The sequence below is a fragment of the Mastacembelus armatus genome, chromosome 4, assembly GCF_900324485.2.
Source record: "Mastacembelus armatus chromosome 4, fMasArm1.2, whole genome shotgun sequence".
NCBI classification, from domain to species: domain Eukaryota; kingdom Metazoa; phylum Chordata; class Actinopteri; order Synbranchiformes; family Mastacembelidae; genus Mastacembelus; species Mastacembelus armatus.
In genome coordinates this window covers 23,158,926-23,182,790 of record NC_046636.1, presented here as the reverse complement: position 1 = coordinate 23,182,790, position 23,865 = coordinate 23,158,926, and the positions used below count along the sequence as shown (strand labels likewise).

At 40.8% G+C, this 23,865-nt stretch overlaps 1 protein-coding gene across 1 annotated transcript; it reads right to left on the bottom strand.

The window, feature by feature from the left end:
- Nucleotides 1-447: 447 nt before the first annotated feature.
- fgf22 (fibroblast growth factor 22) lies at nucleotides 448-23,302 on the bottom strand. The gene is made up of 3 exons (XM_026305218.1): nucleotides 22,396-23,302; nucleotides 1,956-2,059; nucleotides 448-642 (listed from the first exon to the last, which is right to left on the bottom strand). The coding sequence occupies exons 1-3, from the start codon at nucleotides 22,766-22,768 to the stop codon at nucleotides 448-450; spliced, it is 672 nt and encodes a 223-aa protein (XP_026161003.1). The 5' UTR covers nucleotides 22,769-23,302.
- Nucleotides 23,303-23,865: the final 563 nt, after the last annotated feature.

Sequence of the window (23,865 nt, the reverse complement as noted above, 5' to 3'; positions counted from 1 at the left end):
ATGACCTCATTCTCCTTAATAGTAGCTATGGCCCAGCTTTGTACCAGTCTCAGTGTAGTGTCTTTTTGTTTAAAAAGTTGTAGTTTGTCATTTTAGGTTGATGGATATCACTGAGGCTGTACCAGCTGCTACAGTATCAAGCCACATCTTGTTTTTCCTGGCATTGCTGTCCATCGTCAGTCCTCTAAAATTCAGCCAAACACCACTTTACATCAGACACACAGACAGATACTGTAGCCAGACAGATGCCTGAAACTAGTATAATGCTATTGTATTAGACTGTATTACGAAACACCATTAGAAAAAGGAGAAAATAACTTAAATGTACATACATACTACCTCCACAAATGTTACAGACCTCAACAAATGTACATTTATATGACAGGAGGTTTGAATAATCAAAAATACAGATCAGCCAGCCATTTGCCAGAGTTCAACTTTGAGCAGCTAGGAGGGAAGCATGGGTAGGAAATGAGTAGATGGGTGTCTTCTTCGAGCCTTGTGACCTCGCCGTGGCTTCCCCCGCCCATTCAGCGACACAAACATCTGCCTGCCACCATGCTTCCAGCGTAGGGAGGCATATGTGTTGTAGCCATTCTCTTCAATTCGCTCCTTGAACTTGCAGCTTGGGTTGTACGTCTTCTGTGGCCAGAGGGAAGACAACAGGAGAGGTTAAGACATTGTTGCAATAAAAGATTTTCCAAGTATTTGTATTTATTAGGATGAGTTCTTGTAAATGAAATTCTCTCACTTATCTCTCACCCCTGTAGCCATGCAGACTTTTTTGATATATCCTTCCTTCATTGAAATGATACAGTGGAGGTAAATGAAATCTTGTGTTGTTCAAAAACACTGAAAAATTACAATTGACCCCAGCAGCCATGTGCCTTTTCAGAAACAATGTTCTAATTACTGAGGATAATCCACAGACCTCGGAGGAAAGTTTTCATTGGGACCAATCTGTGAAGGCTGATCATGGACTGAAATGGGTCTGTGAAATATCCCGAGACCTTGTTATTTGAATGACAGTTTCATTTCTTGTCACCTAAGTTGTGTTTTGTTGGAAAAAATGCACCTGTTTCACCAACCTTTATGCATAAACACTCAAAACTCTCCTTCCTGATCCAGTTTTTAGGGTATGAGCTTTCTCTACATGTATACTGATCTGTGAATGTAATCCAGCAGTCAACACTTTTCAAAGCCACTTTTCTCTGGGTGGTTACGGCTTCTTATCAGTCTTTTCAGTCAAAGAGTCTTGAAAGATATTGTAGTGACAAGAGGTTCTGCTGCATTCCCTTTTCTTGATCGTTATCATGTTGCCATAATGAGACCCTCTCTGTGATACTATGAGCCTGGCGTGATTCGCCTGTTTTTTTGTTATTATGGGAGGATTCAGAGTTTAGCAAAGGCTTGGGTCTTCAGGTTTTCTGTGTTAGCTTGTTAGAGGTCCTTTTCTTATCTCTGCTCTCTTACTGATTGCTTGTCCCTGATTTTTCCTTTTTCCAAGATGTAAATACATGTGCTAGACACTACACACCTCAGGTCTGTGTGGCTGATTTTAACAAAGCGAGGTGATTACTTTTGAAAGCTTGCTGTGCAAAACAACAATTGGCAGATGGCACGCACAGGCTTTTAAGGAAACCCAGCTGGCTCTTTGTCATTGCTAGTCTGGTTTCTTTTTTCTGCTGTATCTATTTTGACAGTGAAGCAAGCCAACTGAAGCTGCAGGTATCATCAGCCAGGTGCACAGTCATGATTGATAGAAACACTCTGACCTCTCTCTGGACTTTCCAGTAGGGGAATCCTGAGATTTCCCTTCACTTCAGCAGAATCAAACATGTTTGGGTAGGCACTCATCTGGCAGCCTTACACATGTATACCACCACTGCCCTCCTCCTCTTGCCAGCATTTCCACCTTGACCTTCAGAAACAATGTTGCCAGGTTGTATACGCACCGATCCAAAGAGTGTTCCTTTCTTGGACATAGCTAAGTACAGCCCGGTGCTGACAGATTTGATGGCAACAACTCCCACACTGACAGATCGGATTTCCATCAGGCCTGGAAAATAAAAGAGGGAAAAAGAGTCTGGGTTAGAGACATCTTAGCTTTGGGAGTTTCCCCATCAAAAGCCACTCTATCATTAGCGATTAGAATACCAAGCAGCCATGTGCTCTGAGGGAAGTCAGACTTGCAAGACAAGAAACACACACGCACACACACAAGGACATGCACAATGGCCTGAGTTCTCTCTGGGAAAAGACCAGCAGACCTCAGAGCACAAAGACAACATACTGTATTAGAGTTCAATTATAACAGAAAGGCAAGAAAGTATTACTGTTCATTTCTCATATAAGATTAACTGAATTTAACCAATGTATCCCAATCTCAGACCCCATCTTGAACTACATAAATGTTGTAAACACACTTTGTAAATACACACTTCGACAGCAGACATACACAGCGAATGGGCCTGCATCTGGTCAGTCTGCCCCGCCACACACATCTATAAAAGCCTCTTGACTCCAGATGTTACACCATCCTGATGGTACCCAGTGTTGTTTACTAAAGGACACAAAACTTGTGTCTGCTGGCCACTTAAGCAGCCTCTCTAACTCACTTCACCCCATGAAAAAGCTGGCAAAGTTGTGGGCTAATTGTTTCCTCTGGGCACTGATTGCAAATAAGTCCCATGTGGTTCCTTTTTGAGGTGGTTTCCTTTTCTGGTTCTTGTCTTCATACAGAAATAAAAGCACAGACTCACTGTCATGGCTACAACAGGGAGATGTTTAGGAGATGACCTGAAGGCTTACCGCAGGGTCCTGAATAGAAGCTAATTGCTTGAGATAAAGCTCTCTTTATAATGTTTTTATTCTGGCTTGATTTGCCCACTTACACCTTCAAAAGCACCCTGATGTGGCCCACTATCTGATCCGACTACAAAATCTTCTTTTTACACCCCTGAAAACCAAGTCTACACAGAAAATATGTAATCCTTCTGCTTAAAGGCTAGGCGCTGCTGGATAGATGTGAAAAAGGATTGTTGGCTTTGGACAAATGCTGTAAACACAGCATCAGATCAAGGTGCCGAAGGACAGATTGACCCAAAGCTGGTAGGAAATGAACGAGTCATAAAAGCAACAGTGGGCCACTGGCCACCCAACTGACTGACCCCCTGCTGCTTCTGTACAACCACAAGTCTTGTACAAGGCAGTGCCTTCAGTTCCTGAACAGTCTTGCTGGTTAAAACCATCCAGCAATAAAAAAAAAAACGTCACAACATGGGTTTTGCAGGTGCTGGTCTCATTAAACTGCAGCTTTCAGACTTATTTATTTATTTGTGTAAATCTAGATTTTGTTTGGAAAGAACAGCAGAGCTGCACTTGGAAACAGGCTTGATTTAATATGCTTTGGATTAAATAATGGGATACATTTTGTATGCTAGAACCTGGTCGTATTTTTCTGGTCTTGCTATCGAACAATCATAGTCAACGCTGTAGACTCATCCATCTATCAGGCTATAACATCACCTGACTTCTGTATTTGTTCCCCACTATACCTGTATGTCTAACAAGAGAAGTTCTGGCTTCCTGTAATAGTTGCTCCTTGCCATGCAGAAATCCCTTTCCAACATAATTCCATGTAAACAGATGGGAGACAAAATCTAAGAGTGAACTTAAAGCTAAACCATGACCATGAATTTGGTGTACGTGCCTTCTTGGTTAGACTACTGAAGCCTGATAATAGAGTTATTTGAACTTCAGAATAAATGTTTATACTAAATAAAGCGTATGGATGTTCTGTCTTGTGATCACATTAACATTGGATCGCTTTACAGACAGTATGGACAGAAGCAATTACAGTGACTAAGACTTGTTTTATAAATATGGGAATGAGAGTATTCAAGACAGACTCTATTCTTTAGAAGGATCTGACAACCTTACTGTGTCTAATATTGTACAGGTGACAACAATATAATGCATGTCATATAACTCATGCTACTAAGTGTTCTCTACAGGATGGCTGCAGACTCCTGCTGCTGGTCTTAGAGCACATGTGAAAGGCTCCAAAACACAAAACACACATCTGCTGCTCTTGTTCCACTAAACATGGAACTATCTCCAACTTGTTTCTTTTTTTAAAGCTCTGAACATCACTAGTCACGCTTACCAAGTGAGGTCATCTACTTTAGGTACAGACACAAAGTACAAAGAGTAAAGAAAGTAAACAAACACATATTCCTGTTGAGTGTCTTTCTTCTCTGATAGGAAAGAGTAAATGGAGGAACAGCTGCAGGGAAGGAGGGAACGCCTCAGTCGAGGCCATCCAGGTATCAGCCCAGCTGCACCCCCATCATTCCTGTGTTGCCTCTGATCCTGAGGAAACATTAACACTTTGATGGCAGCTTCCTCTTTATGAGCTGTGTTTACAAACACCGGGTGTGCTATGGTGGTACCTGGAGCGTGCGAGTGCCTCATAAGCAATTAGCTGCAGCCTGACCGCTAATTTAAAGCCCTGTAAGGATTTGTGGGGGATTAGTCCAGGTCAATGAAAACCACTGGTGCCTGAAAGTGGTGCCAGCAGAAATTACCATTACTTGTTGGTTTGACTTACTGTACAGGAAGAGTCGGTGTGTGGAGTACATCTGAGACATTGGAAGTTGAGTGTGAATGGTCACATATTCTTTATTACGTTTATTATTACACCAACATCACTAACATATTCAAAAGTATTAGTACTGGTATGTTAGAATTACTAATGGATTTTATTAGAAAAACATTTTGGAGTAAAAAAGAAAAAACAATGTTAAAATGGGATTTGAATTTTCATTTAGAGAAGCAAAACAATTGCAAGTTACATATTGTCCTCAGGTCTCATGGGTACCCTGCCTGTCATGTCATTCATACTCACTGATGTAGCAGCCGGCAGACACAGTAGATCTGAGGATATAAAATGAGGATTTCACATTGTTTAGAGGGATCACGTGAGCTCTGGATGCTTGACCACACATCCATAAAGACCAGTTAGATCCATATAGCTCACAGTCCCCCCCTTTGAAAAGTCACTCCATTGTGTTCAAGGCTTGAGAAATCAGAGTGCAGTATTTCAAGCTATTAGAGGGCTTTTCTAACAGCTCAAATGTAAAGTTCAGTTTAGTGGAAGGAAGGCTGATGCTATGTTTATCTTCTAAATTGGACGAATTGTGCTTCAGTATTGCTGTAAAGATTTAGAGTTATTCTACGTCTTTTAAAAGGTGTCCAGAGTTTTGATTTATCACCTTTTTAAACAAAATCTAATTAAACTAATATAATGTGTAAAAATTTATAAATTGTATTTAGACCACCTGTTTTATAACATACACTCTGATGAGACTTGTGTACATCTGGTGTAATAGCTATAGAACCTGAATGGTAAATAAAAAAAAATCCAAAAATATTTCTCCTAAATGATATTATAATTAGAAAGAACAGAGAGAATCAATAGAGACAAATTAACTTTTTGTCCCTGTCTTGCTTTGGAAACCGAAGGTCACATCTTCGCTGCGTTCTGCTGAGCAAGTATCAACTGATGGCCCTATTGAGCTCATGAAAAAGGTTATTTTGGTTTCCCACTTGCAATTGGCAAGATCTCTTAACCTTTGACATGTTTTGGCTGGGACTGTCAATAAGATCACGCTGCCATTACAAGCAAATCCCACACTATACATCTCTAGTCAACTGTGGACTTGCCATTTATTTCTCCTCTATGGGATTTTTAAAAGCATAGAAAGTCTTTTACCCAGTCCTTTTTTTTTACTCTTTCTTTTTTTTCTTTCCCCCATTTTTTGGATGTTAGCCCATCGTCAGATCATTCAAGCCTTTTCTGACCTTAAAAAAAGGCAGAAAGGAAAGAGAGACACTCTCACGGGGTTTCCTTTTGTAAGACTCATGGTATGGGGGAGGAGGAGGGAGTGAGTACAGGGTGAAGGTGCTGGTTATAAGATTGGGGGGGGTCTGGTGGTTGGGGCCAGTACCTCCAATGGCTGCTTTCCCCAAAAAGTCTTTGTTACTCACCTGAGAGGTGAAGAGCTAGACAAGATCTTATTAATGACCAAGCATTTTGAATAGGGCTCTACAAAGTGTGGCAAAATGGTTCCTTCCATCACAAATTTAAAGAAAAAAAGAGTGAAAGACTCAGCAAAGAGAGAGTGAGAAAAAGAGATTTTTCTGCCCCTTTCCTCCTGTCTTCTTTTTGTCCCTTTTCTCAGATCTTTAATTTCTTGGGTTGCCCCCTTGAGCAGCCCTCTAAGGCTTAGTGCTCGACCAGAGCAGAGCCTGGGAATCTTGGAGTTCCCGCTGTGTTCCTGTTCTTGATTGACATACCTTTTCAATTATTTCACAGTTTGCTTGCTTTTTAAACGAAGAGGGCTCTGTTGTTTTTTTTTCCTTTTGCCCTTCTTTTCAAAATACAAGCTTTTCATGGTGGGTCTGGGCTGCCGGGCCTAATGGCTGCAACCAGCACCTTTGATCTGCCATGACCCCCTCGAAGGGTCTGGTACTGGGCAAAGCAGCCTCCTGTGTGTATCAGCGCAGACAAAGGCTGCATCACTCACTATTGCTTTAAACACCTTGAGGGATTACCATGAGAACAGACACTCTAATGTAGGCCTTCACAGGTGGCGTGATATGGAAACTTTAACCCTTTTATGTACAGTAAAATACGAACTCATTAGCAAAGACTTGTTTAGAAGGATGATTTAATTTTACAATTTACATGCTTACCAAATTAAAGCCATGATCTCTTATATTTAAGAAATGTAGATTAGATAAAACAGTCAACATGACACAACATGTCAAAAGTGTTTGCGGTCTGACGCTGTCCTTCCACTTAAAACCACCATCACTGGGCCCCAATATGCTTCAGCTGAAGAGCTATTTGGATTGTCTAAGAGCATCAAGCTGCAGCTAAAAATTTCTCTTGGAAACAGAAAAGCTTTTACTCAGAAACTGGTGCAAAGGTGTAAAAGTAGGAAAGATTTAAACATTTTCTTGTTTTCATGTAGTTTAACATTCTTACTGCCTTTAAGGAAGGACAATGACAATATTCACTCTTACAGCTATTTGTCCAGTTCATCATGTGGAGATGACAGCATGCAAAAGAAACTGAAATCCTGAGATGCAGCCAGAAAAACATTATGATTGCTGTGTTTTCACTCCACCCTGCAGTCTGAAAGACAGCCAAACAGATTTGAACAATTCCAATGTACTGTCATTTAATGGGCCATAAAATGTAACCATGACCTTGATTTGGGGGAGAGGCTATTGTTTATGCTTTTACAACAGCACTGTGAAATCAAAGGCGTGTCAGTACAAGAATCACCGCTTCTGTTTCAGTGACTCTGAGAGCAAAAGATGATCAGTGTGCTAACCTCTTTTTTACAACTGTGCTGTCTGAAAATTCTATATATTGCACATGATTTTAAATTGAGAATGATTTTTTTAAATTGCAAAATAATGCATAACTCAATTTTATTTGTGTGAATGAAAGAAAATTCAACAGACTTTATATTGATTGCCAGCTGACGGATGAAGGAATCCCTTTTGTCAGAAGGCTCATATACCAGAAGCTTGATATCTCTATCCCTGGCACATGATACTGGCTTGGTGAGGATCTCATTGCAGCAAGAAGCTGATATGAAAACTGATCTTCATTCTGCAGTTAAATATTACAGTGCATTTTATTTCCTTTGAAATGGGATTTAGAACAGTTTCCAGCACACCTGCCCTAGGTCAGCAAGGGAAATGAAACTGTTTAATACAATCATTTATAACTGGGCCAGAACAATGGCTTATACATTTAGGTAGCACTCCATGTTTACAAAAGTTTATTAAAGTAAATGGTCTATGTGTTATAAATTCTTCTTCCCATGTTTGCATCAGCATGCAAAACAAAATTTATGACCCTGTGAACTGTACATTCAGACCAAACATGTCAACAAACTTGAACATGAATGCGTATGCCTGATGCCCAACAGTTCCACATCTTCATATTGTGTCTAAACAGAGTACAGTCCTCAGTAGACTCAAGGTTGGTTGAAACCAGAGGATGGAATGAAGTCGCAGCATATAAATGCACAAATCATACAGAAAACATCATCAAAATGCATGTAGAGCAAGAGTAAACACAGTCCCCTGATTAGCCATGACTTCAGTGGTTTTTCTGCTGTACCAACCAAACCTTTGGCCTCTGGGACAAATTCACCAAATGCACCAGCTGTTAGTGTGGAATGTCCTGACTGATATTTCCGAGACTGAGACAGTATGAGTCAGCACAGTAACTGATTGCTAAATTACAGGCATGCTGGCAAACATACAACCCAAGTAGTTAATAATTGAAGTATATTACCTTTTCCTCTTTTCTTCTCCACTTGCTTAATGTCATGCTCACTTCTGCACCTGTGTGTTCTTCTACCAGCATGCATTGGGTGCACCATGTTGCATTACTTCCCCTGCAGCTAACTGCTTGCAACTATTTTATATTTTTCATTTTAGCTGCGGCAAGTTTTCAGTGGTAAAGTTCTAAAAATGCAACGTACACTAACATCTTTTTATTTTTTTATTTTTTGACCAAATAATAAAATAAAATAAATTTTGACATAACAATAGCTATGTAAACAATATTTGGTTTATTGGCAATGATGTACAAACACAGCAATGATGTAAAAAGTCAGAGCAGGTGTTTTACACATGTTTTCAAAGGCAAAAGTTCCTGCTTTGACATCACTTTGCTACACTGATTCTCCACCCTGGAATAACATGAAACGAGGTCTTCCTTTGATTTCATTACTTTTGTGCTCAGATATTTTCAGCTATGCAACTGCTAAAATGTTGACGAGCAGCTGTATATTTTGATGTATTTTTTGACATTGCAGCTTTAGTCTACAAATTAAATGTAGTATTTTTACAAATTCATTTTCTGGAAATATTACGCCATTTACGCCAACTGTACAATGCATTGTCATGACCATTATCTGTAGTTGTTACCTAAAAGAACAAGCCCTGTTGTTGTTTGCAATTGTAATTAATGAGCAAAGTTCGGTTTTGTGCAGCTTTTAGTAAGTTTGGGTCACATTTAATTAAGGTAACATTTTAATTAAGGTCAGAGAAGGATTCATGTTTAACTTATGCTCCTCACTCTAAGATTTGCACATACAAATTGAATTATTAGACTGAAAACAGACTCAATTATTTTGGTTAAAGTTTAGATTTCGCTCAGGATTTCCTTTTCATTAATAGAAAAACATGCTGGTTGAGTCACCCTCCTCATTGTGATGAAATGATACCTTTTATTTTTGTTTGAATAAGTGGTCAGGCTCAAAATATATATGATGGAATGTTCGCATTGGTTTGATGGAACTACCAATTCTGGACAATAATATAATATTTACAATCTCTTTAACAAGGGCTGTGACAGCGGCTCTGCACTACTGTGTGTGTGTGTGTGCGTGTGTGGTCCTCTGTTGCTGAGCAAAGAAACTGACTGTACAGACTGTCTGTCTTTCCTTCTATATCGTATCTGCTAGCCTGTTTTTGAATATTGCTCTGTCCCACACTTTTCTACGATGGTGGAGAAAAAGTGAGGGACAGAGGGATATTCAAAAACAGGATAGGAGTTCTGTTTCAGTCTAGTTCTTTCCCTGACTGGATCACCCCTTCTCTCACTCCTGTCTCCAGCCAGGCTGGACTGTTTACACACACACACACACACACACACACACACACACACACACACACACACACAAATAATTTATAAATAAAAAAAATACAAAGGGCTGGCACACACAAACAACATGCATAGCCCACAGGTATAAAGCGCAGTCTTTCTTACACTCGGAAAACAATAACAAAAAAGCAATAAAGTCAAATCTCCCAAATAGTTAGTAATGAAATGAAGTGACCCTCAGTCTGATCATCAGCAGCACATTCAAGCCACCATGCTGCAAAACATGGCCCTGAGATTTGATTCTGTTCATAAATGAGCTCAGACCTTCTGGAGGTCTGAACAATGTTTCTTTTGCCCTTTTTAGCTTTAAATTCCTGGACAGTTAGAAATCCTTCAACTCAACTCATGTTTGCTTTGATCAAACAAAATGTAAAAAGTGCATAATTAAAGTAACAACAAAGGAAATAAGAAACAGGAGCATGCCTGCACCTTTTTTGTGGCTTTTTTCTTTCTTACACACTTGAATGTTTACAGATCTAAACATGCTGTCACTCTTGAAATCACTCTGTACACACTGTGTGCATATGGGCTTCCATTTAAATATTACTGTATACAATGTCCTCTCTACAGTACCTCCAGGAAGTAGGACACTGAGAATGGTGTACATGTGTCTGTGTATTTGTTAGTACCTTCCCTTATATATCACTCCATCCAAAAAAACAAGAGATGACAGAAAGAAAGAAGAGGAACGGCTGGCAGAAAGCTAGTCTTCCCTGTCCACATATCACTTGCTGTTCCCACATTCCATTAAAATCTCTGGAGGTGTGACAGCAAAGATGAGACTGATAAGATTGTTTTTTTTAATCAGTCAATGGCCAATGCCTTTTATTAAGGAATAGCATATTATCATTATTATTATTATTGTTCTGATCAGGTACAGTCAGGTACAGCCTCCTGTACAAACAGATTTAATCACAAATGGCTGTGACTTAACCATTTGGAGCCCAATATAGGCCACAGAGAACATTCTCCATTAAAATTCCTTGCAATCTAACGCCACCTGCTTTGTAATATTTAACATCAGTTATTTTTCTTTACCTAGAGCTTTTTAAGCAACTAAAATGTCATGTCAAACCAGTCCCTCTTTATTTCCATACTTCTTGCAGCTCTGCAGTACTGGAAATATCAGTCCCTTCTGTTGTTGAATAGCCAAATATCATCCACCAAGAACTACCTTAGGACGAATTACAAACAGGATCTGGATGCAATTTGAAGTGCATTCTCTCAAAGTTGTGTGCGGGCTGTTCCCCCAGCCTACAAGACCCAGCCACTGTGGAAGGTGTAAAGATTGCACACTCTACTTCTCTACAAGCCTGCGTTTTTTTGAGCCTGTGAACGAGCCACATGGTGGTGATCTGCTGAAAGCTGACTCCCAGACTTGCTCTGTCCTGGCCCCAGCCACAAGTGGTGACATTCTCTCACACACAATCCAGAGGCTGGTCCTCTTTCAGAACTCGCACTCGGCCCTGTTAACCCCACCTTTTCATGCGATGCTGCTGGGAGAAGTACTCCAGGGATTAGCCCAGTCAGGTCTTTCAAAAGCCATTAGAGCAAATTACAGGTATCCTGTTACTAGTGTGCTGGGACAGGCCAGGTGAGGGGCACAGAGGCCAGGCAGGAGAGCAGGGGTCAGCTTGGGACAAAAAGACAAGGCCACCCTGGGCCCCACTCTATCTAAGTCTCTCCCTGGCTCCACAAACTGGAAGGCCTGTATCTATGAATGGCTCATTTGATGGGACCTCAGAGACATTGTCTCACCAAAGTAACTTTAGCCTTTTTTTTCTTAGTGTCCCTCCACCCCCAAGCCTCAATCCCCCCACCCTGGTTTTCTTATCTTTCAATTGATGTCGACATGACTTTGCCCAGATAAATGATCAAACAAAATGGCTACAATTTATGAGCAAAATTTAAGGATTTGACTGTACTACATCACCTCTGGATCCTGGTACTTAGAGCATGACTCTGAAAATACTCAGTCATGTTCTGACTATATTATCAGATATGCGCTGGACAAAAATCCCTGCCTTGGGTCAAAAATTAAATTTGAATTACATTAACCATTTCTTCTTCAACCCTAAATTTAAGCTGTAATGGCAACCACACAACCGTTAATGTGTCTTCTGTCAATGTATCATAATGTTGCAGGCATCATGAGACTGATGCTGTTGATAAAATTGTGAAGATGGCCACAGGGAGTTCCGCATCCTGCCATTTTCTTGTACTATACACACACTCTCGCCTGCACACACATGGTTCTTGGCTACTTCTGCTGGCCACACAAATACACACACATGCCTCACCCTATCGCAACCGGTGGATGACAATCTAGTGGAGGAGTTACGGAAGTGTTTCATTAGCCAATTACCGCTGGTAGATAAAGCCTGCGTTCCCACAGTCCGCAAGACCAGGGGGTCAAATGTGACCAATTACCCTCCATTCCCTCAAAGGGCAGATTAGTCTGTCTGATTTATCCCCAGACAGACTGACCCAATACTCCAGAATCACCACCCACATCTGGATACGTCTGTGTTTGTGTGTGGGGAGGAAGTTGAATGTGTGTGTTTAAACTATTTTACTGTCCAAAATTATAGTCATTGAAACAGCAACAGCAATAGTGTGACTTGAAAGACAACAAGAAGCTCACAAAAATCTCAGCTGTCATTGCTGACAGGCGAAAGATGACTACTACTCCATGGTAGTTCTACCTCTGACTAAAAACTTCCTTAGGCATGTTATGTGATTGGATGTAATGGAGCATCAATCAGTTCAGCTTTCTGAATCAGAGAGCAAAGACCCTCCACTGATCAACCCACATATTTACAAGCATGGTGGGGGGCAAAGGACCTTTGGAAGTGGGTGGAAGGCTGCTGTGGTGATGCTGATGGATAGCAGAGGTGAAAAAGGTTAACGAAGCTCTGTGTGCACTGTGGTTGTTTGTTGGTGCCTGTGTGGTACTGAAGGGCAGCAATATTACCAACCAAGAGGCCTTTTCTTTAATCAGGGAGGGAAAATGGGGAGGGCAAACTGCCTCCCAATCATGCATCACATCCGTAACAAGCTAACGGCAAGTTATCAAAGGCTTCACAGATAGTTACGAACAGATCTGCCCGCTGAGAGCATTGTGACTCATGGCTTCTGCAGTTTCCTGCACTTTGGTACCCTGGGAGGGGCAGTCAGGATAGTGGAATCCACATTAGACTGAGGTCATTCCCCTGTGCCGCTAAATTGCAGTAAGCTGGTTTGTTGCATTTGTGGCTGGTTTACTGGCTGTCCAGACCTGACTCAGCCACCCAGAGTGGAAACATAATCAGAAGAAGACAATCTTGTTTTTGATTTCCTACCTTCCTCTTCACTGGACTCAAAGTAGAAAGCTTTATAACCAGTTGTTGAACAATAGCTAAATCGAAACCAAACCAGCAGTCATTGTCAGTTAAACACAGTGTCTACAAAGGCAAATAACCCTAAGATCCAAGATGATTGTAGAAGCTATTAATAAAAGCACTTACCTGACCTCACACTTCAGCAAAGTATGTGTGCATGAATGTGTATGGGCTGGTCATACACACATACACCAAAAATCAAATATGGGTGTTTTGCATATTTTTGTTTACATTATCTAACTGAAATATTCACTCATTCCACATTTATATCATATCAGTAGCGAACAAATATGGACACCTCACATCCCCTGAAGTCAACTGTAGAGTAAAGAAAGCAGAACATGAATATGCCATAAACATGATGTCATGGTTGCCTCCTAATATTTTATTCCTAGGACTTTGTCAATCATTTCAGCCCTTTGTCTTTTGTGGACAGAGTTCTGCATAAAAAACACTCACTAAACAAACCAAACCTGATTTAGTTTGGAGAATACTGACAAGTATAAGTGTGGCTCAGGTGTGCAGCAAGGTTCCAGTGAGTAAGTACCAAAACACAGAATATTCTCTGTGGCCTGAGCTTGCCCCATATTTCCATTATTAAAATGAGATGGGCATACTGGAAGGTGACAGAAGGCACAAGAGTGAAATCAGGGCCCTGTCAGAGCTGTCATTTGCTCCACTGGCCAAAGGACCCTGACCCCAATACTATCCACAGCAGGGGAGGAGAAGGGAAATGGAGACAGCAGGAGGGAAATGGTGATATGTAAAGGGATACAAAAAGAAAGCTGAGATGATAGTAAAAGGTGAAAGGTAGAAGGTGTATTGAGAGAGATTATATATACACATATATCTACAGTAAAAACAGGTATGGATACAAAATTGTGCTCGAAGTTTCAAATTTAAGCATAAAAATATTCTACCTGTGAATATTTTCTCTGCCTACTTGGTTATGGTTGACTGCAGATTGTAACCAGCAGAAAAACTATGAAAACTGCAATTTTTTCTTCCTGACTGATTCAAAAATATGAACCACACAGCTAGAGGGGATTGTCACAGATAAATGCTAAGATGTTATGTCCACTTTTTCATTCTGTGAAATAGAAAGCTGCATTCAGGACAAAGATTTCAGTGTCGTTATAGGAGTGGTCTGATTGTTGATGTGGACTGTTCCGCCTCAGATGCACTGCAATGCTGAGGAGCATGGCTTTGCAGATGAGAAAAACACCCAAGAGTACACAAGCTTGCACATGTCAGTATGCATGCAGACAAGCACACACGCACACACACACACACACACACACACACATACACATACATGGGTCTGAGTTGAGTGCAAGGTAAGGTCTGGTTCATATTAGCCATTAGGGAACGGAAATGCACATCTTTTTCAGTTTAGGGTCCACTTCATGCTCCCACAATGGCACAAGCATAAACACAGGCACATGCATTCAAAAGGTACACACACACATTCAAAGAAGCCTGACACGCCACTCACATCCTGCTCGTGTTCATTTAGTGAAATGCCTCAGAGATAGAAAGCAGGTACGAATGGATGTCTTTAATGCAGTTCCGAGAATATGCTGTATGGTTTCAACCTGTCGGTATGCACAGCACTGGGATCGCTGTCTTTAGCCTTTCACATTTGCATTCATTATCTTTTTCTCCTTTCAGGAAATGCATTTGCAATACAGTTATTCAGTCCAGACAGTGACTTGTCTGCTTCAATGTCCAGGACACAAGAAATCTATCACAGTTAACCAAGAACAACAAAAAATACCAAACACCAAATATTTGTTTGATTTTTAGTCAAATTTCATTTGAACATCTAAATGTTTGAGTTGAAGGTCTAATCCAAGATAGACGCAGCCTGTTTCTACCCAGCTGTCAGTCCATATGGTTTGCATCCCAGGAGTACTAGATTGTGTGTGGCCCATATTCAATCGTGAACTCCAATCTGCGCACTACAACTGGAATGCAGACAATTCATTTACTCCAATCTTACTTTGGGTCTTTAAAACTGAAATCTGATCAGAGTTATTGATGATAATAATGAGTCACTCATCAGATTCACAAAATGCCTCTTCAATCTGTTTGCCTTTTTGTGTCTGGGTAGATTCCACTTATAATCATCGGGTAAATGTTTTCAGAGGTAAAACTCCAGCAACCCTTTATTTCTAGGCCACTGCCTTGTTCTTTGTCTAGGTCCGTAGGATAAAAGTTATGAACCAAGACATGCTGGTCTAAAAATAATGATGTTCTTTATACAGCAAATGTTGCAGGAAGTTCTTACATCTTAAAAGGTGGATGAGCTACTATGGATCAGCTACTACAGTTTGGGTTAACAAAATTTTAACAACTATACTGTAGTTGTACAAATATTCATGGTGCCCACAGGATTAATTATACTGACTTTGCTGATCCCTTGACTTTTCCTCTAGAGCCCCCATTTTTGTTTTTTAGGGAAATATTTCAACAACTTGACATTTTGGATGAATTCTAATCATCTTGATGATCTACTTACTTTTCAAATAAATAACAATGACCATTACAATCTGACGGAACTGCTACACTCTACAAGGCGTCTTGTCTAGAACTACTAGCACATATAATGTCTGCATGATAAGGAAAATTTGATAGTTTGCAGCTTTCCCCAGTGTGCAGCATCTTATTTGCTGCACAGATTGGTGTGGTTATTTAAGTATAGTACATATGTTATTTCCAGAGATTTTCACCCAGAGGTGTCACAACTGAACAGATTTTCAGTCTATTACATAAAGGCCATTTTAAACATAAGATTTTTGTGACTTGATTGCCTGACAGCAAGTCAATATTTAGCCACAAGATTGACAGGCAGGTTGTTGTTGGTCTGTCTGTGTGTGTGTTGTTTGTAGCTCGGTAAGAGAGAAACCAAAGTCTCTTCAAAGTCCAGGCGCTCTGGTGGGTTAAGGAAAAGGAGAACCCCCTTACTTTTCCTAAATGCAACAGGTGCATTGCATTCCTACTTTTATTATGTCCTAAACCCATGCTCCTTGTGATTTTAGCATAAATTTGAGCACCTTTAAGGTCCCGTAGCTGTAGCCAGTGAGCCATAGCTGTAATTAGGGATGCCAAGTTGTTTCTTTTTCACTCGTCTACAGTGGGGGTTCTCTTTCAGCTTCTTTTTTCTTGGGCCAGCAGTTAAACGCCTTCCAAGACATAATGTCTGGCTTAGTTCGAACAGAGAGGTGAGAGGCTTTATTGGGAGGGTCACAACAAAGCCATTAATCTGTCTTGGTTTATCTGCCGTTGAGGCAGTGACTGTCTCCCCACACTCAATAGGCTGTTAATATCAGTGCATGTGTGCATGCATGTGCGTGGGTATGGTGCAAGATATGAGTGTTGTAGCTTCCTGGTGAGTATTTCCTGCAGGAGAATGATTTCAAACATGTGTTAAGACTAGCTGGCCAGCTGTTTCCAACTGATGCAATTAGTAATGATTTTACACCTTTCTCAACACGCACACACCTACACAAAAAAATAAATAAATAACAGCACTGATGTGTTCTTATTAAGGAAAACCCTTTACTTGGCTGTGACTATGTTCAATGTTGCTTTGTGGTAAACTGTGGCTCATTACAAAGTTGTACAAAAATCCTAAATCTCTGCTCTTGCACAGCTACAAACAATATTTAAAGAGTCAACCCTGAAACTTGCTGTATTATACTTTATATTCATTTTACATGTTAACACTGTTTTAGTCTCTGCTATTTACATGTCTTGCAGAAGTCCAAAAATCTTTTGTCAATGGCTTTAAGGTCCAAGAAGCTGGTTACTGGCACTGTGAAGTCTTCTCCTTTGTGTTCCCTTCACACCCACAGGATGTGCAGAGCTGAGAGATGTTATAAAGAAACTAGCTGCTGTTGCCAAATCAGACTCTGTAAACCTGCTGATGAACCCAGTAAATCCCACAGAGGACCTAGAGCCAGGCTGCTAAAGGTTGTTAGCTACTAATTGTTACATTTCTAGAGGCCATTCATAATATCAAACCCTGATGGCAGAAACCAGGGATGCTCGGCTAATTAGGGTGACACTGACCCTCTTGTCCTGCAATGTTCCCAGGACAGTGATAGTGTCGATGTTTGAGAGAGGGATTTAACATGCATGTTCTCCATGCATGCATGTGCCAATGATGCGATAACTTTTGTAAACAGCTGGAAAAAGGCTGATTTTCATTTGTCTCCCGCAAAATGAGGCAATGCACCATCATCATTGGTGGGGATAATAAATGCATGATTCGTGGGAGTTTACCCTCCTGTTGGCATCTAAAATGTCCACGAATCTCGTCTCAGTTGAGACAGCCCAGAAGAAACCTTGTATAATGCCTAATGAGCAACGGGAAACGCTCCAGCACTTTTCTAGCCTTTAATTTCCACCTCAATACTGAGCAGAGCACACCCCAGCCCTTTATCTTAGCCTCATTAACATGTGCATTCTCCCAATTGAAAACACCAAAGCAATGCCTTCGGCCAGGTGCTTCCCTCTTTAGCTCCTCCAGCCCCACCAACGATGAGCTGGTCACATGTTCCCCGTCTGAGCTCTACTAAAATTATTGGTGAGTCACGGTTAGGATCTACAAAGTCCAGGACAGGAAGACCTGTCTTATGTTTAAAATGACCGATGGAGCAAAATAGACATTTTGTCTGTCACTTTGACATGTGAGTACATCTGTCCCCCAACTGCAGAACTGATAAAACATGTGAGGTTTAAAGATGAATGCCCATGTGAAAAAAATGTTCTGCGATGGTCCATTGTATGATTATATTATGTCTTTGATGAAAATAAAGTCTTCTTAAATGTCCTATATTTTACTATTACAATAGTAAGTACAACACTTACCAAGCTCTGAAAGAAGTGCATTAAAATGTCCATCACATGTAACCAGTATTTACTGCTACAACTGGTTGGAGCAAGTTTTATATTTCAGTGCCTAAAAATTGATTATGCTGAGTATGAGTATAATTGATTAGTTAATTAAAATGGGTTGCACTGCTCAAACTAGTTCTTACTGTTGACAGTACAGCTCTTCAAATGTTTCCCAGTCCTTACTAAAGTCTTTACATTTATTACATTTTAAAGGTGCCACTTTATTTGGAAAAATCACTGATATGAAAACTATCTACTCTTTGTAGAGAACTTAGAGAGGACTTAACTCACAAATGGTAATGACTAGCTCTTGGTATTTACATCAAATCCGTTGTTTTCTTTAGTTTTGACTGCAGCAAAATATCCATTACCATGTCAGTTAAAAAGATAAATTATTGAATAAAGTCATAAATTAAATATGAAGAACTGATTAAAAAAACAGCAAAAAGAAAAAACTTTTTAGGTGGATGTAGTCATCTGTAGCACTCGTCTTTTCCAATTTTCAAATTCAAGCCTCTCACTCTCTCCTCGGTGAGTGACACTTTCCCCTGTCTACAACAAGTTTGAATAATTTCCACAACATATTTCAGTGGGTTGGAAGATTTTCTTCCCATGGGACCTATCCAAGTCAAATACACTCATGAACTGGGAAAACTCTCACATCAAACAGCAAGATGTTGTATACCAAAAGAAATTTGGTAAACACAACACACCCTGGCTGTGAAGGTTGCACAGCTGTATAGAGGCAGAATAGAGCTAGTTTAGATGAAGTGACTTCTGTGATTATAGCAGTGTGGTGTGGTGACCTTATTTCCTAAGCGTGAACAGGCTGTCGCTAAGAGGCTGCACAAACATTTGTTGCTTTCAGCCATACACACCCAAGGTTCAACAGTCCATTAAAATAAGATGAAAAAAAATAAAGATAAAATAAAATCTATGCAATGTGGTATGCCAAAAAACAAGTAGATGAGATGAGGTTCAAATAGAATGAAGTGAATCCGACTATACGTGAAGCATTTCTCATTACTCAGCTGTATGATTTGCAGTTGCAATTGATCATGAAACAGTTTCTGGGCGTGCCTGCACAGCTGTTGTGCTGTAACACCGTCTAATTAGCAAGTTATGACCAATGACCCGGGACAGGATATGATCGTACCTGCCTCTGGAGCTTTTGTAAACACTTGGGTGTGTTTTTCCTCTCGATCATTTTCTGCTTTGCCATAGGTCAAAAGAAAAACATGCTGAGGTTCTCCCTTTCACTCCCTCAAAGTAATGTATTTTTTCTCTCCTTGTAGCTAAGAAGAAGCTATTTTTAGTAACTTTAATAATCAAATGCGTGTAAATATAGATGAATCTATACTTAGAGTGTGCGGTTTCAAAAGGTCTGGTCAGATGATATTTGGGGCCATTTATCTGATTTCGATCGTTCTACTGTGTTTGACAGATGTGTTCCTGTAAATACTTTTGACTTGCTTCATTCTGATAACAAAATTTAGGATTGGATGCCTGAAACCTTAGTGTTTTTGGATTTGTTTGTCTATTGTCCACATTTGTCCTTGACAAAACATGACATTTTTTCTCAAAACCCTTTTGAGGTGTAACTGATACACATTCAGCTTCTCCTATCTATCCTATTTTAATTTCATCTCTTTACATATAATATATCTAATTCCTTATTCATTCCTTAATAATATGTCATACTTAGGTAATTCCTCATTGGAATTCAATAAATTGACTGATAAACAAAAATGTACTGATTGCCATGTGTGTTTTTGCATGTTTTCCTGTCTCCCTTCAACCCTGTCTCTCATCTTTTAAAACCTCCATCCTTCTAAGTCCAGCTTTCTCCCTCTCACCGCTTCTCTCAGCTGTTCCATGCTTTTTCTCCATTGGGATTGATACAATATTTTCCAACCTCAATTAGTGGAGAGGCTGTTGACTAATGCCAACTGTTTTTGCACCTGAGTGGAGGGTGTTGGGAGCTGGAAAAACTGAGTGGGGTGGAGATGAGGGCCATGGCCTGGGTGTAGTATGTAGACCTGTTGGGGCAATATAGTTGTGTCGACAAGAGTGTAGGGGCAATACAGAGGACAGAAGATGGGCTCAGACTGCTGGGCTGAGTTTAGCAGAAACTGCATTCAGGCTGAAGATGGTTAGCTGTGTTTTCCACATGCAAGATAGTACAGTAAAAAATAGTACTGTGTCTCCAATGTTGTATGTGTCTGTATAGGTTTTCTGTGGGTATGCATGTGTTTTCATATGTACTGCAAGCACATCTACATGTTTACATTATACATTTTTTGTTTTTAAAGCAGACAGAGAATTATATATCAGAAGTACTGATAAAATAATAAAAAAGAAACACATCCTATTTCCTCTGTAAGACCCATGATGATGTGATCCAGTATCTCTATCACTGCTTTGCTATTAAATATGTACAACTTCCTGCTTGTCCAGCCACTTGAGTCTATCACATGGCCACTGTATCAGTATCAAGAAACTCTCTGGGTCAGAAACCTTTAATACTGATCGAAAGCCTTCCTGCATGATAGCAGTAATGGTAGCCTTGCGCAGAACCACCGTGAGATCTCAAAATAGCCTTAAACCAGTGTTGTCTCATTGTGAGGCACAGCCACAAATTAACCACAAGGTTCATTTTATTAAATTTAAGGCAAAGCCTACATGATCATGATTTGGCACTGAGCTCACAGTGCAGGTACACACCCTCACGCTGTGTGAGCTTAGAAAGAATCGTTCTTTCCACCACAGGAAATGAGAGGATGATGGCTAAAGTGTATGATGACATTACACTTAAAGGGACTGCAGTTTTTCATAGAAAGCTTCGGCATGTACCTAAGAATAAGTGGCACAACTATGGCAGGAAAAGAATGATTTTCACAATCCTCAGCCATTTAGTCTTTTCAAAAAACATTCTGTGCTTTTCATGTTACAATTTATACACTCTCATGCTGCCACATTGCTACCCGTCTTCCAGCAGGGCTTCTAAAGTGTCAAATTTAACTGAAGTTTGGAGTAATATTTTATTATGGTTTTATTATGTGCTGTTACCACTAATATGGTATAAACTTGGTTAAACTCACAGGTCCAAATTTTAACACAGTAATAATTCATACAAAATTGAACTTTTACCAGTGTGTGTGGTTTTAAAAGATTCTGCCAGGTGACTAATCCCAACAGGGTAACAAATGTCAACCAGTCTGCAGCCTGACGCTTATTGAAACAGTGGCAATAGACTGGCTGGCCTGTTAGCTGGATGCATCAGCTGCTCCTGCCCCCAGTAGCTGTGTGGAAAAATTCTGACTCACCCACTTGTATAAAAAGGCATTAACGACCAAATGCATAAATATTACCGTCAAAGGCATAAACATCTCTAAGGTCTATCCAATCACTCAGTCAGCCAATGACTAACAGAGAGGGAGGTCAGATCATGACCAGTTGGATCATCTAACCTGGTCATGGTCTGAAAGACACTCATTGATGGACACAGTAAAGCAGCAATGCTGCTGTATAACAACCTCTTCTCATTTGTCTCTGAACCACAGATTATGCATCAACTGTAGGCCTAGGAACAGAATAACCTGGATGAATCTGGATCTGAACCACTGCCTACTGAACATAGTGAATTGGGACATTGAGAAGTGTTGTACCGTCCAGGCAGATAACTAGAGGCAAGATATCAGGTGTGAGGCAGAGCCACTCTAATAGCAGAGTCTAAAGGGAGTTTTACAACTATGTGTACAATTGAAAAATGTGATGCTCAAGTCCAACTCACTGATGTCACTGCATATGCACATGTGCACAGGCATACAAAACTCATTTAAGAATAAGCTCTATATTCAGCAGTTTAAATCTGCTTTAAGCTGTAGTTTTACCAATGAAACTTAAGAACACATGTAAATCTATGTTTGCATTATGTTTTCGTTTATATATACTACTTACAAACCGATGCATTTTCATCACAATTTTGACAAGTTAATCCCCAGTAAAACTGAAGCCTTTTTCCAAACCCAGTTTGCACTGCCAACTGATGCACAATGTCTTTCCTCAGCCGTCTAGTAAACTCCGTGCCGACTGTCCCATGAGGAGCCTAAATCCACACTAGGGTATTCCCTTCTTACCTAGTAACGCTTCTCTCATGCTCCAAACAAGACACAAATAGTTTAGCAGTGGTATAACCATGGGATATCCCCATGAACTGCTATAAAAGTCAACAGATAAGAAAGTCCAGCCATAACAATAAAAGTGAGAACGTCACAGAACATCCTGACTGCTCTGTGAACACCCAACACACATGTGAGATACAGATGCACTCTCGCTGTGCCAGCTACTTACTGTCTGCGTAGTTTTTCCGCCGAGTACCATCCACCTTGCCGGTTTTGTCAATGCACAAGAAGAACTTGTTGGCAGAGTAAAGTCGCCGTAGTCGGACGTCACCCTCTAGGTGATTGTAACTGCGAGTGTGCCTTTCCAGTGTCCATGAACAGTTGATGCCACTTGCCAGCACCTGAAGGGGTTCATGCCCTACTCCAGGGGGGCAGGCCCCTGTGGCAGTTCCAGCGGTGACCAGGAGCAGGGTGAAGCATGCCAGGCAAACCGAGGCTGCACTGGGCAGTGTGAGAGGTTGCCCGGTATAGGCTGTAGTACTAGTAGTGCCAAGGGCAAGTTCAGGACAGAGATGAGCTACGGATGGCGTCCATCTGCACATGGTGGGTCAGACTCCCAAGGTGCACCTTGTCCAAGCTGTAGGCATGCTGATTATCGGTAGATGTCCCAGTGTGGGGGATGACAAGAGGGTGGGAATCCCGAAGAGAGAAGGGAGGGAAATGTCACTCACAGCAGATCTTCTGGATGCCCCTGGTGACCAATATCTTCTTTGGACTGACAGCAGGCCTTCCTACAGCAACAAGCTTGTCAAAGTTTTCATCTTCAGTCTTGTTTTTGGTTGCATTTGTCCAGTCTCACTTTTTTTTAAAGTGTTGTCATGTTATGATTCCACCTTTAAAAGTTCTTCTTAGTGTTGCTCCTTGTCTCTCAGTTTTTCCTCCTTCTTGGACTAAAGTCTTCTTTCTTGGTCCACAGATGAAGTCCTGGGAAGAGGATGAGGGTGCACATTTGTGTGTGTCAGCATGTGTGTAGTATGCATAGATATGTGTGTTTCTGTGAGTGTATGTTTAAGTATATGTGTGTGCACCTTGCAATGCACTGCTCTTTCCAGCTAGATAGTAACAAGGTGCCTGTCTGAGCTGCTGACCCGTGGCTGAGAGGGAGTTGAATGAGAGTTGGTGACTATGTGTGTGTTAGGGTGTGTGTGTGTGTGTGTTAGTGTGTGATACTGAGAGAAAGCGAGAGGGAGAGAGAAAGAGTGGGAGTGAGTAAGCGAGTGAGTATGGGAGGGAGAGAACCGGTGTGTGTTTGCGACACAGACAGAGGCAGTGAGCGTGTGTCTGTATGTGTCAGAGTGAGTGGCAGTCTGAGAGAGTGTGTCAGCTAGCACAGGGCGGTGAAGCAGCAAGCTAATGGCCTCATGCTCTGCTGTGTGCAGTCAGTCAGTCAGTCAGTCAGTCAGTCAGTAAGTTCTCTCTTCTGTGGAGGCACCGTCTGAGTTGTCTTGCATTTTATCCTGGGCAGGGCCAGCATCTGGGGGGTTGAAAGGAAAGGGGTGAGGGGTGAGGAGGCGGGGCCACTGCACTCATTCATAACCATTTCAAACAAATGAGAAAACCTGCATCCAGCACCATCCTCTTTCTGTTCTCTCCCAGAAAAGTTTATTCTGTTAGAAAGTCATTTGCTTTTCACCTGAGG

Excerpts from the sequence above, each read along its gene's own strand:
- fgf22 (XM_026305218.1), bottom strand. The coding sequence starts at position 22,768 with ATGTGCAGATGGACGCCATCCGTAGCTCATCTCTGTCCTGAACTTGCC. Across the intron at positions 2,060-22,395 it reads GCGGAAAAACTACGCAGACA|GCCTGATGGAAATCCGATCT; the intron begins GTAAGTAGCTGG and ends TTTATTTTCCAG. Across the intron at positions 643-1,955 it reads AAGGAACACTCTTTGGATCG|AAGACGTACAACCCAAGCTG; the intron begins GTGCGTATACAA and ends CTCTGGCCACAG.